Source organism: Rhopilema esculentum, chromosome 8 (genome assembly GCF_057945365.1).
Source record: "Rhopilema esculentum isolate cy_ngs chromosome 8, ASM5794536v1, whole genome shotgun sequence".
In the NCBI taxonomy this organism is placed as follows: domain Eukaryota; kingdom Metazoa; phylum Cnidaria; class Scyphozoa; order Rhizostomeae; family Rhizostomatidae; genus Rhopilema; species Rhopilema esculentum.
This window is the reverse complement of record NC_142822.1, coordinates 2,389,314-2,400,411: the sequence shown is the minus strand read 5'-3', so window position 1 is coordinate 2,400,411 and position 11,098 is coordinate 2,389,314. Positions and strand designations below refer to the sequence as shown.

The 11,098-nt window shown below is 35.6% G+C and overlaps 1 protein-coding gene across 2 annotated transcripts; it reads left to right on the top strand.

Moving 5' to 3' along the window:
• Positions 1-2,072: 2,072 nt before the first annotated feature.
• On the top strand, positions 2,073-10,473 carry LOC135694396 (iron-sulfur cluster assembly 1 homolog, mitochondrial). Of its 2 annotated transcripts, XM_065213114.2 has the most exons (4): positions 2,074-2,242; positions 6,827-6,880; positions 7,854-7,959; positions 10,203-10,473. In XM_065213114.2, exons 1-4 carry the CDS (start codon positions 2,153-2,155, stop codon positions 10,349-10,351), a joined length of 399 nt encoding a protein of 132 aa, XP_065069186.1. In that variant the 5' UTR covers positions 2,074-2,152; the 3' UTR covers positions 10,352-10,473. The 2 variants fall into 2 exon arrangements, with proteins under 2 accessions (XP_088965715.1, XP_065069186.1); XM_089109589.1 differs by lacking the exon at positions 6,827-6,880 and having other exon boundaries at positions 2,073-2,242.
• The last annotated feature ends 625 nt before the right edge of the window (positions 10,474-11,098 follow it).

The window sequence follows — 11,098 nt, the reverse complement described above, 5'->3', positions numbered from 1 at the left end:
TAACTTACTTAGGTATATTCCTTTTATTTGTCGATTATTTTTAACAATTCAGTAGATAACATTCTATCTTTGCAATGTCTGCATTTTGGATGTGTAAACAAGGTCTACTGAAAATGCTTAAGACAAAGAAGATGCACATTTCTAGGAAGTAAAATTCTCTCTATCAATCCATGGTGGATTTCATGTCAACTGTACGCCCCCCCCCCCCCCCCCCCCCGAAGGTCTTCCGGTGCATTTGTTTAGGTACGCCGAATATATGAGCAGTTAATAAAACGGTAAATATTGTACGCCAGACAAAGAAAACTGATTAACAGAGAAAACTGTGCTATACGAGTCTTTGTTTTATTCTTTTTTGTGTCAACTATGTAAATGGCTTCATGTTTAGCACGCCAACTAACGAAGATTTTACGTATGTTGAAAGTGATTTTCGTTAGTTTGTACTCGACACGCCAAAAGAACATTAATGTCCGAAGATCTTTGGACTTAGGGCATTGAATGCACCCTGGCAATCAATATAACAGCTTCTTTTTGTTTGCATTGATGTGCACTCTGAACAAAGGTCACCCTTTATTTCTTTCATTCCCTAACGCATGAATCCTCCCCTCTCAATTTTTTTTAAAAACCAATTATGTACAGGACACAGGTTGGTACAGGGTCGTTCACAAAGCCTCCACAAATCTGTGATTGCTCATAATTAGGACTGGGATAGTTGCAAAATCTAAGTTTTGCAATTACAAGTAACTTTTAGAAAAAAGATTGCCTTTCGTGAATTCTTTACCATTAATGGGCAAGCAATTTTGGCATTGTAAGGAAGTTCAATACACTCTTTTTGGTGTATTTTTCAACTGAAAAGAGGTTTAAATAAACAAGCAGATCTTGGGCAATAGACAGTAAGCACAAACGAAATTGGAAGACATCTATTTGCTGGTGTAAGCAATATTTTCAATAAAAGCTTGCAATAAAAACGAAAGCAGTGATGCGGGAGAAAACATCAGTTGAAGCAGAAGTACAGTTTCCTTGCAGTCTCTAAAACTGTGTTTATGCCCACAAGTGTTTACTATCAACATTTGAAAGCAGCGGAATAGGTTATCAAATGCGATTAACAAACATGCAATGCTGGCAATGTGTCATCACAATGCCTCTCCAGATAAGATATAAAACACTGAGCGCAGAATGGTCTAATATTAAAACTTAGACGAATCAGAAGTTTCGTTCTTTGTTGACAGTAACCAACCAGAATTGAGCTACAGTGGATATTCCGAGCTATAGTCGGTCTATGGATTTGCTCTGGAAAAGGCATCGAAGACAATGAAACCCGTACTATAATTTTTGGCGCGAGCTATAGTGAAGCTATAGTCAGATTTGAAAATGGCCTTTTAACCAATAGAATATGAGTATCCACGGTACTTCTTCGCTCTCTGTCCCCTGTAAATCAACAGTGGACTATAGCTCATTTTCACATCCTGGGTCCCCTGTAATGTAGCTTCAAAGGCAAGGACCTACTAGGGAATAGACAGGGACGGCGGAACGACCAAGCGGCGGGAGGGGGAGGGGGCGCAGGCTTGAGTAAAAGGGCTTTTGATTCATACGTAACTGCAATTTCATTTCGATCTTCTGCTAACTTTCGGCATATAAAACTATTTTACATGTTTTGAGAAGTTCAGAATTTTATATTAATCTCTCTGATTATTACAATTGGCCAGTTTCACGGTAACTTTATTAAAAACAACCCTTGCACCTTCTGCCAAAGGGCAACAGGGGCGGTTGTACCCCCACACCCCCTTCTCTGGCGTCCCTGGAAATAGAAAAAGGATGTTCGAAGGAATATTTATTAATACGAAGCAACTATAAACACACATGGTTATATCATTTGCCCATATAGTGGGCGTGTCCCACAAGCAAGGAGGGCGTGGTCCCGATCCCAAAAGATTTAAGCTATAGTCACCAAAAATCCTGGATCCGCCCCTGACCTATATTTAATTCCCAATTCAATTCTTGCGCAGACGCATCATCAGCACTGATCATCAGACGTCTGATGCGAAGGAGTTAGATTAAGCAGCTCGGACCCCTGTATTTGAATCTTGTTGCATAATGGCTTCACAGTTGTGATGTTTTGGGACATGAGCCTACCTAGTAAGAAGTCTATAAGCAAATGATGGCAAGCAGAATAGCAGCAACTGCATCAATTCGGGCTGTAAGCAAAGCAGGGAGGATCAGAGCACTCAGAGCTCCAATAACTTTGGTATGAATTGTTTACTGCACTTTAGAAATAAGGTCCTTGCCTTGCCTTTGCCTTTTCCTTATCAATCAGAAAAATATCAATCAAAAATTTTTTCGATACCCAATTAACAAAGCAATACAAATCTATTAAGATTCCTGCATAGTGGTAAACAAACTTAAAACAAAAGGTGAAAATCTGTTAAAATTTTAATTGTCTGGATTACTCAGATAAGGAGGTGGTAAAGTGCTTTGGTAATGAAAACATTTCCTGCTTTTTCATGATAAAATAATTGCCATGCATCAATAACTCTTAACTCTGACCTATCTGAAACAAACAAGTCAATGTCTTAGACTTGGGAAAACTAGTATCAGATATTTGTGTCATATAATCTGAGCAATAGAGCTGACAGCAGGTTTATTTCTTTAGATTTGTTCAGTGGAGCTTGAAATGGGGCTTACCCCCTGTACTTCACACCAAGAAGTGATAACTTGTGATACTACAAATCAAATATGAATAATATACTTTAATCTATTAGATGTTATCAAAACAAATATAATTATATAGAACAAATATATAATTAAATTTAAGATAAACTTGCAGAACAATCTTTATATAATTTGATGCAACAGATATCTTGCATAGCGTCAGATTCATCAACTAACTCTCCTAGACCTCTTGATTCATGTTGACTAAATGGATAACAAGGCAAGACTACAGATAAGATAACAGAAGACAATACTACAAGTACCAGATTTAAACTTTGTATGTCTTTTTCCTTAAGTTCCATTTAACATCGTGTCCATAGCAGTGAGATTTAATAGCTTTTGGCACTATATCAATTCTTGCTTTTTTGTGCTGCAGTTTGCTTTAACTGAGATATCATTGTCCCTACTGTAATTTAAAAACTATATATGCAAAATGCTGAACACTGTGATTAGAATTTGGTTTATAAAAAAACTTGTGCTGGCTGCCAACATAAACCTAACAGTAAGAATCAATCAAGTGGATGTTGATTCTAAGACCTGTCTTCCCTAATCTACAAAAGGCAAGTAAAGAATACACAGCTATTGAAGAAAACGGGGATATTTCAAAATGCTAGATAAGGTAACGGAAGGAATTTGATAGATGTTTAATGCCATAAATATGCTGTAAAGCAAGGAATAACAACAAAACTTTTTGATAATGTATATGAGGTACAAATATACAAGTGTGCAAATTTTGAAGCAAAAAGGTCAATGGCATTTGAATTGGCTAAAAGTTATTTATTAGGTAACTGAAGGAGGGATACATTTCCTAGAATAAAATCTTTATGGGAGATTTACTGTTAGACTGCTTATGAAAGATGCTACAGGATCCCTCTTTTTAAATCACTGGTAAAATTTCAATGTCAGTAACAAAGAAAGTTACCAGTAAAGTCTTTGTAGCATGCATATAAAGTAACGGAAGGAATAGGAATAAAGTAACAGAAGGATGCATGTTAACAGATGTGAAAACTTTAGAATTATTACTTTGACCCAACAGCTATGACAAATATTAAATAATCTGATACTGTGTAAATCAAACTTTATCCGAAAAACTTTGATTAAATAAGGGGTAACATCAGATAGGTCAGAAGGTTAACAAAGGTCAGTATGCCTTGCACATCATAACATACAGCTTTATTGTAAAAGTTGAACTCCCTACACAATCGGTGCAAGCCTTAGTTAACAGTACAGTTTTTCAGGGCTGTCAAGAATCTTTAAAAAGCAATTCAAAGATTGGCTAAGAATACTTAAGAACACTTGGAATCATTAATATTTACAAGAAATGTACTAAAGCCTTCAAAACAATATCTTGATCAGTTAATCACCATACCATATGAGACAAGTATCACCCTTTTGGATTTCACAATTTATTTGCCTGTTTTGAAACATTAAGGTTAAGTAATCTTGTTTTTCCTGTCTCATGCACAGAAACTTTAAAAGGCCAGGGCCACATGGTACAGAGCACTATAATCATGGTGGCATTCCACAGTTTTTGGAAAAAGACTACCCTTATATTGTTTGACAACATTTTTATAAATTAAAGAGTGAATAATTCTTAAACAGCTACAAATATTAAAAAGATAATAGAGTAATGGAAGGAAAAAGCACAAAAAAGTAACAGAAGGAAGGCTTTAAGATACCCTATAGAGTTGAAAAGACACTTCTATTGAAAACTAGTTTGTGTCAGCAATCTTATTCGGAAAGAGTTCAAATATATGGTATTGGTGAGTTGGCTGTTAAGTACCCAGAAGAAAGCATTTTTCATATATGTAAAGTAACGGAAGGAATTTAATTACTGCAAAGCATAAAATGCTTTTCATTCCTAAATAGAGTAAGTATAATGTAGAAAATTACAACCAACCAAGGAAATTTACGTAGAAACTGTTCTTGTTCTTCTTTAAAGTTGTTAAATTTCATTGGAAATAGATTAGATGTTAATGAATAACTAGAAAGTAATTATAGGTAGAATGTTTTTGTAATCATTTAAAGATATCTGCATTGAAAAAAAATTTAAATTGCTCGTAGACCCTACTATATGTCGAGAAATGACCATGCAGCATCACTGATATTCATAAAAAATATCTTACCATTAGATTGCTGTTCCTTTCACAATAATATGAAATTCAGTGAGCAATCGATTGAAAAGGGATGTGTAGAGAAATGACACAAAGGTCACAGTGAACACACTTTCTTTGAGCACAAAAACAAATTTTTACAGCTCTTAATCTTAAAAATGGTTATTGTTTGAAAACAGTTCAAAATGATTAAAAAACAGCACTCTCATCATCACTTTCTTCTTCATCAGGGCTTTGTTCAGTTCCCTTCTCTTTGTCTAGATTAGGTTTCTTCGATTTACTGATGCCAATATCAAGCTTTCACTTTCTGCTCTTAGATAGAGCTCTGTTGCCCTTTTCAAGATATTTTCTCTTTCTCCGTCAGTTCGTGTATTATCATTGATTGCAATACCAAGTCACATCTCCATAACACTGTATGGCATTTGTAGTCTTCTATCCAACATGAACATCCTGAGAATGCTGAAAGCTCTCTCTACTGGAGAATTTGAGCCAGAGATCACAATTAATTATCTGTGCTAGAGTGCACAGGTTGGGCTACTCATCTGCCCTTGGTTAAATAACTGTTATGTTAAGTGATCTTGTCGTAATTCTTTGTGATGCCATTGCTGAATACCGTATGGGAATACCTTTTAACAACACTTTGGAAGACATCAGAACTGCCTTTAAATTGGGCGACTTTGATTTTCCTCTGCTTTAGAAATCTTCAAAACATAAGCAATTTTGTTTTGGGCCTGCGATGATGTGCACGCCTTGTAAAATTTGGACGTGTGTGGAGGCGTGTGCATGCGATCGCATGCTCAATATTACAAAGACTGGAGAGGGTAAGTTGCTATTGAAAAAAGTGTTATTGCTTCATAATTGAAGTTACCTGAAATGGTTTGTTTGAAAATTGGTTGTAATCGTGCATTTAGAAACAAAAGTTAAGCTGATATCTGGTCAACTGATATCCTCTATGTCTCCTTCTGACCCCTGAGGACTTCTCCTTTATTAATTATGGGTAGTTTGTCACCCTTGTGAAAGTCTCTTCCTAAAACGACCTGGAATTGGCTTGGCTGACATGAAATTGAAGTGAAATTGTTAGAAACAATTGCTAGTGGATCAGCTTGTTATTGCTAGTGGGCCAGTTTTGAATCTCTTTCATGCGACCAAATCATCATCCAATTCAAGTCATTAGATAAGAACACCACAAGATAAGCATTTCTCTTTCCCATTCAAGTTCTTTCACATCTGTATGCCTGTACAAAAGTTAAAGTCATCAAAAAAAGGAACAAAAATAGCTAATGTGACTTGTGCCTTTTGTAGATTACTTTAAATGATTATTGGTTTCTTTAATTTCACTCTTTTACTCTGATAAATTATCTGCTATAGTGGTTTCCACAGCCTGCTTTACTATATCAATTATACACTTCTTGACGAAATTCTGCTCCATGTGTTACATATTTTTAGTAAAGGACCTGCAAATCCCTAATTAATGTTGCAAGTAATGTAGCAGAGTAAAAATGACTTCATTTTCAAGACAATTAAACACTGACATGTCATTTATTGTTGTAAACTATGCCTTTGAAAAACATTTTAAAAAAAGAAAATTTAGGGAATTTTTTACAAACAATAAAATCTTTATATTCACAATAAAGATAAAAGGGGTACCCTTTAAACGATCGAAAGAGTTGTTTTAGCATTTGATAGCAGCATAAATCCATAACCCCAGTAAAATTTGACACAAAAAGAGCACGAATTTACCACTCATCATTCCATGCTTATTTGATGGTTCCCTGTATATGATTTATTGTCCTTCTGAGTAAATTAATTGTTTAGATTAATGTCCCTTTCATGAAAAAAGATTAATGTTAAATTGTTTTGTTTCACCTGTTTTTGATTTCCCACATATTAATTTTTCGATCTCATAAAATTGTATTATAAGAATTTACCCTTCTTTTCCTGGTTTCTGAAGATTTATGCCTATATTCAATTCAGTCAGTATATTTTTCCATTTTATTTTTTCACAGACCCAAGCTGCTGTAAGCAGAGTTAAAGGTCTTTTACAAGAAAATAAAGAATATGTGAGTTTTAACAATATGGTACAAACTCAAAATGTTTGCTACCCCTCCTAATCCCTTGAGCTCTCTTAAAAAATGTCTGCTACCCTGCCAATTCTTTAGAGATTCTTAAATTTTGCTTGCCTGTTTGTTCTGAGCTGTGTTACTAGACCTTTACTAACATTTAAACAATATATTGAAGGTTAAAATGTATTGCACCATCCCTGATAGCTACAGACCATTTCTGAGTTCGCGATGTCATGATGGAATTCTTTTGTTCGATAGCTGGTTCAAATCGCTCAGGTGGGGCAAACCAGCAAAAAATCTGTTTTTGGATAAAGGCTGTTTTCCATTATCTTGTTTATAAAACTTCTTTAGAATGAAGAGAAACACTTTTACAATGAAAACCTGAATTCTGTTGATTAACAATGGACATTATTATACCTACAGAATTATTTACAAATCTCAATGATATAGGCCACTATTGCAGCTTTTGTCCCACTTGAATCACAGCTCCGCGGGCTTTGAGATAGTTTATTCTGTAGATGAGAGTAGATTTTTGTCACGGTGTCGCTCGGATAGTGAAAAAATTGATATTCAGGGTAGCTTAACAGTAAAAACGGTTCAGTAAGTATGATTCTCAATGAATGTACTGCTAGCCTTTTGTTAAAAAAGCAAAAACTGTCTCTGTATTTTTAAGCATATTGGGCTTTTCCTACAATCTGTTTGCTTTCTTTCCCGATGTTATATTTAAGTTTTTATTAAAAATTGTCGCCAAATTGGGCCCAGAAGAAGATTTACCTTCCATCTGAAAAGTTATCAAATAGAAATTTGCAAAATTTATATTTTTCGTAGAAATTCTACAGTGTATTTATCACAGCCAGAAACCTTCGTATAAATGTAGTTATTTTGACAGAATATCCCTTTACAACTATGTTATATTAACGATTGTCACAATATGAATGTCCTTAATGACAACAGAAGTATTTTTTATAAGGCTGGCATGCGAATTGGTGTAAAAGAGAGAGGTTGCAATGGATTATCATATACACTAGAATATTCAAATGAAAAGAAAAAGTTTGATGAAGAAGTCAATCAAGATGGTATGAATATTGTTTTGCTTCTTTTTTATTTGTGTATTCTATTCAGCCAAGGAGGTCCGTAAATAGTGGGCAAAGTCTGTTTAAGGCCAGAATTCAATAAGCTTATGATTTATGGAAAGATTTACTGAACCATTTCAAGGAGGTTTAAAGTTACTAACGGTGTAAAGCATACCAGATAAAAACGAGTTGATTTAGAAAACGTTTACAGATTCTCTCTCTTCTCGATAAAAAGCCCTCAAGTACAAGGGCAACATCTGAATCATTGTTGAGGAAAAAGGTCTTGAAACCAATGACGTAATGATTGATGGTGGAAAGGCAAGCAGAATCAGCTTTCAGTCTTGACAAAGAAGTCGGATGTTTTGCTGTACTTTCTATAGGGACATTTTAACAACTTATGTTCCCTATTTGCTGTATTAAGGATACTGCTGCGTGTTTTAAATAGCTTTGAAAAGGGCTGCTCATTGATAATCAAAGTAATTGTTGTATTCCCGACTTTTTGAAGTACCTCGTAAAAATGTCTATCGGAATTTTTGTTGAATTTTGAGTCATGAAAAGGCGTTATTGATGTAAAAAGACTTTGTGGGCGTTTCCACTACAGGTTGTTCATGCGAAGCGGCTTTACGCTAAACCTGCGAGTCGCCTGTTTTTATTTAAAATAGACGAAAACGCAGACTTACAGCATCCGATCAGAGGAAAATGTGGCGCTTCTTAATCTTAAATTAACCTTCGAGCCGTTCTATTGTACAACGGGATGATCTGGGAGCGCCGCTGGGCAGGGTCCAGCTGCTTGGATTAAATGCTCAGATAAGCTTTGTAATTACATAATGCCAATTCGTTTCATCAAACTGCTGGACGAAATCCAGTCTGTAATAAAAGATGATCTTTGTTTGGCCTTGCTACAGCTTCCCTAAAACTGTTGGATAGAATTTCATATATTTTTAGTATCTTACCGCGCGGAAGTACTAGGAAGCTTGACAAAATCCAGCGTGGTACAGGGCTTAATCTTTGTTTGGCCTTGCTACAGCTTCGCTGAAGCTTTTGGATAGAATTTCGTATATTTTTAGTATCTTGCCGCGCGGAAACACAAGGGGGCTTGACGAAATCCAGTCAGTTACAAAGCATGCTATATTTGGTCTTGCCACCATTTCACTGAAACTGTTGGAAAGAAGATAATAGATTTAAAGCTTTTTGCCGCGCGGAAGTACAAGGTGGTTTGGCAAAATAAAGTCTGGTAAAAAACGCGGCTTTTATGATACTCGTGGATAAAATTTCGCAAATTTATGTCGTCTTGCCTCGCGGTAGAGAATATGATATTTGGCTACATAGATAATTGAATGTGCTTTGGTCTTGCAAAACACCTTTCACGTGCAGTATTGTTACGCTTGAAGCTCTTTCAAATATTGGTTGGACACTTTTCACCAATCGTAACTGGTTTTTGGTGTGTCCTCTTGTTGATATGGTAGTTATTTATGTTAATTAATTCGTTAGTCGTATAGACGTGTCGATCCTACTTGGTTTCGTAGCTAGGCCCTTCATTCTAAGGCTTCTAAGGCCTCTTCCCAAAGACAAAATATAGAGACGTGATATCACGTGGTATATGAAGGGACAATGGCCTAATTTTGCTTGCAGCAATGCGTTGCATCTGTCCAGTACTGTCGATAAACTTGTAAGACCTCTTTTGTTCAAACAGGCAAGGATTGACCATGCTGTAGTATGTTGCTATGAGATTTTTAAAAGCGAGCAGCAGGCTTACCGCCAGCTCAGACATCTAACAACCTATGCTATCTTTTATATCAAGTCGTCTATATAAAAAGGTTCCTGGCTGAAGGTGCTAATCTACTATGCAGTCATGGCACAGTCACATCTGCCTATTCTGTGATTTCAGTGGTAGAACGACGAAGTACCCTTTCGCTGTTGGTGGACTAAAACCTGCCCTGGTCGTACCCCTCACTCAAATGTTCTCTTAGCATACTTTCTCAAATCCTTTTTCTTTTCTTGCCCATCTGTTATTGTTGAGTATCTCCTACTCTTCTTAGAACCCTAACTTACGTTTTCTATTAGCAAATTCTGTATTCTAATTCTGTTTGGTTTTCTCTTACTCTGTTTTGATAGTTTGTGAAAATGACAATATGCTAACTAAAGCTGTTATGATCATATGTATGTTCAGATCATTGCTGTTGTGATTTTAAACCCTTTTTAGGCCATGGACAGGCACTTCTTGATGTTCTCCTTCTATCTCATAGGTGTGAAGCTTTTTATTTGCTCAAAAGCACAATTAACTCTTCTTGGCACTGAGATGGACTATGTTGAGGATAAACTTAGCAGTGGATTCGTATTTAATAACCCAAATATTAAAGGAACGTGTGGCTGTGGTGAAAGTTTTCATGTGTAAGAATTTCTATTCAGCGCTCTTACGTCGTAATAGTGGAATCGATTATATACTGTAAAATTATGTAATTTATTCTAAGTTCTTGCTAGTTGCTCATTTTTGCAAAATAAAGAATACATAAATGATGTGATCTTTTTCTTGTTGTTTAATGGCTAATAATTTATTCCCGTAGTCCCGTTTACAAAATATTCAAAATTAAACGTTTCCTTACCGTTTCGTCTTTCCTTTTTTCTACAGTGCATTTAATTATCTCCTTCTATGCATGTCGTTGTCTTATTCAACCCTCAAATGGTCTTTCTTGATACCCTTTGTTAGTGATCAACCATTTAACATCGAATATCAAAGTTGACCTGCTGCTTCAGAGGTTTCTTTGAAAGATCGAACGGTTTCTGTGTGAGTTTTGCTTTTGGGACATAGGGCAAAATAATTATAGGAATAGCTACGTATTGATGATAAGTTTATAGAAATATTTAATTTCCACAGTCACTTTGTCGCTGTGTACTTTCCTTTGATTGTGACTAAATTGTTGTTTGTTTTTAAATCATACAAATTTACACTTGAAAATGTTTTATTTCATTGGCTGTCACGGCTGAAAGAAGTCTGAACTTCTGATTTGATTGAAGACACTGTCTTTCTAATGGCAGCTTGGGCTTGAATTTCGGTAGTCTTCGAAAGATGAATTATCTGCCATGAAGAAGAAGAGGAGGATTGGCAATGAAGAGGTAAGCCTTTAAAAGGAAAGGCTAAAAT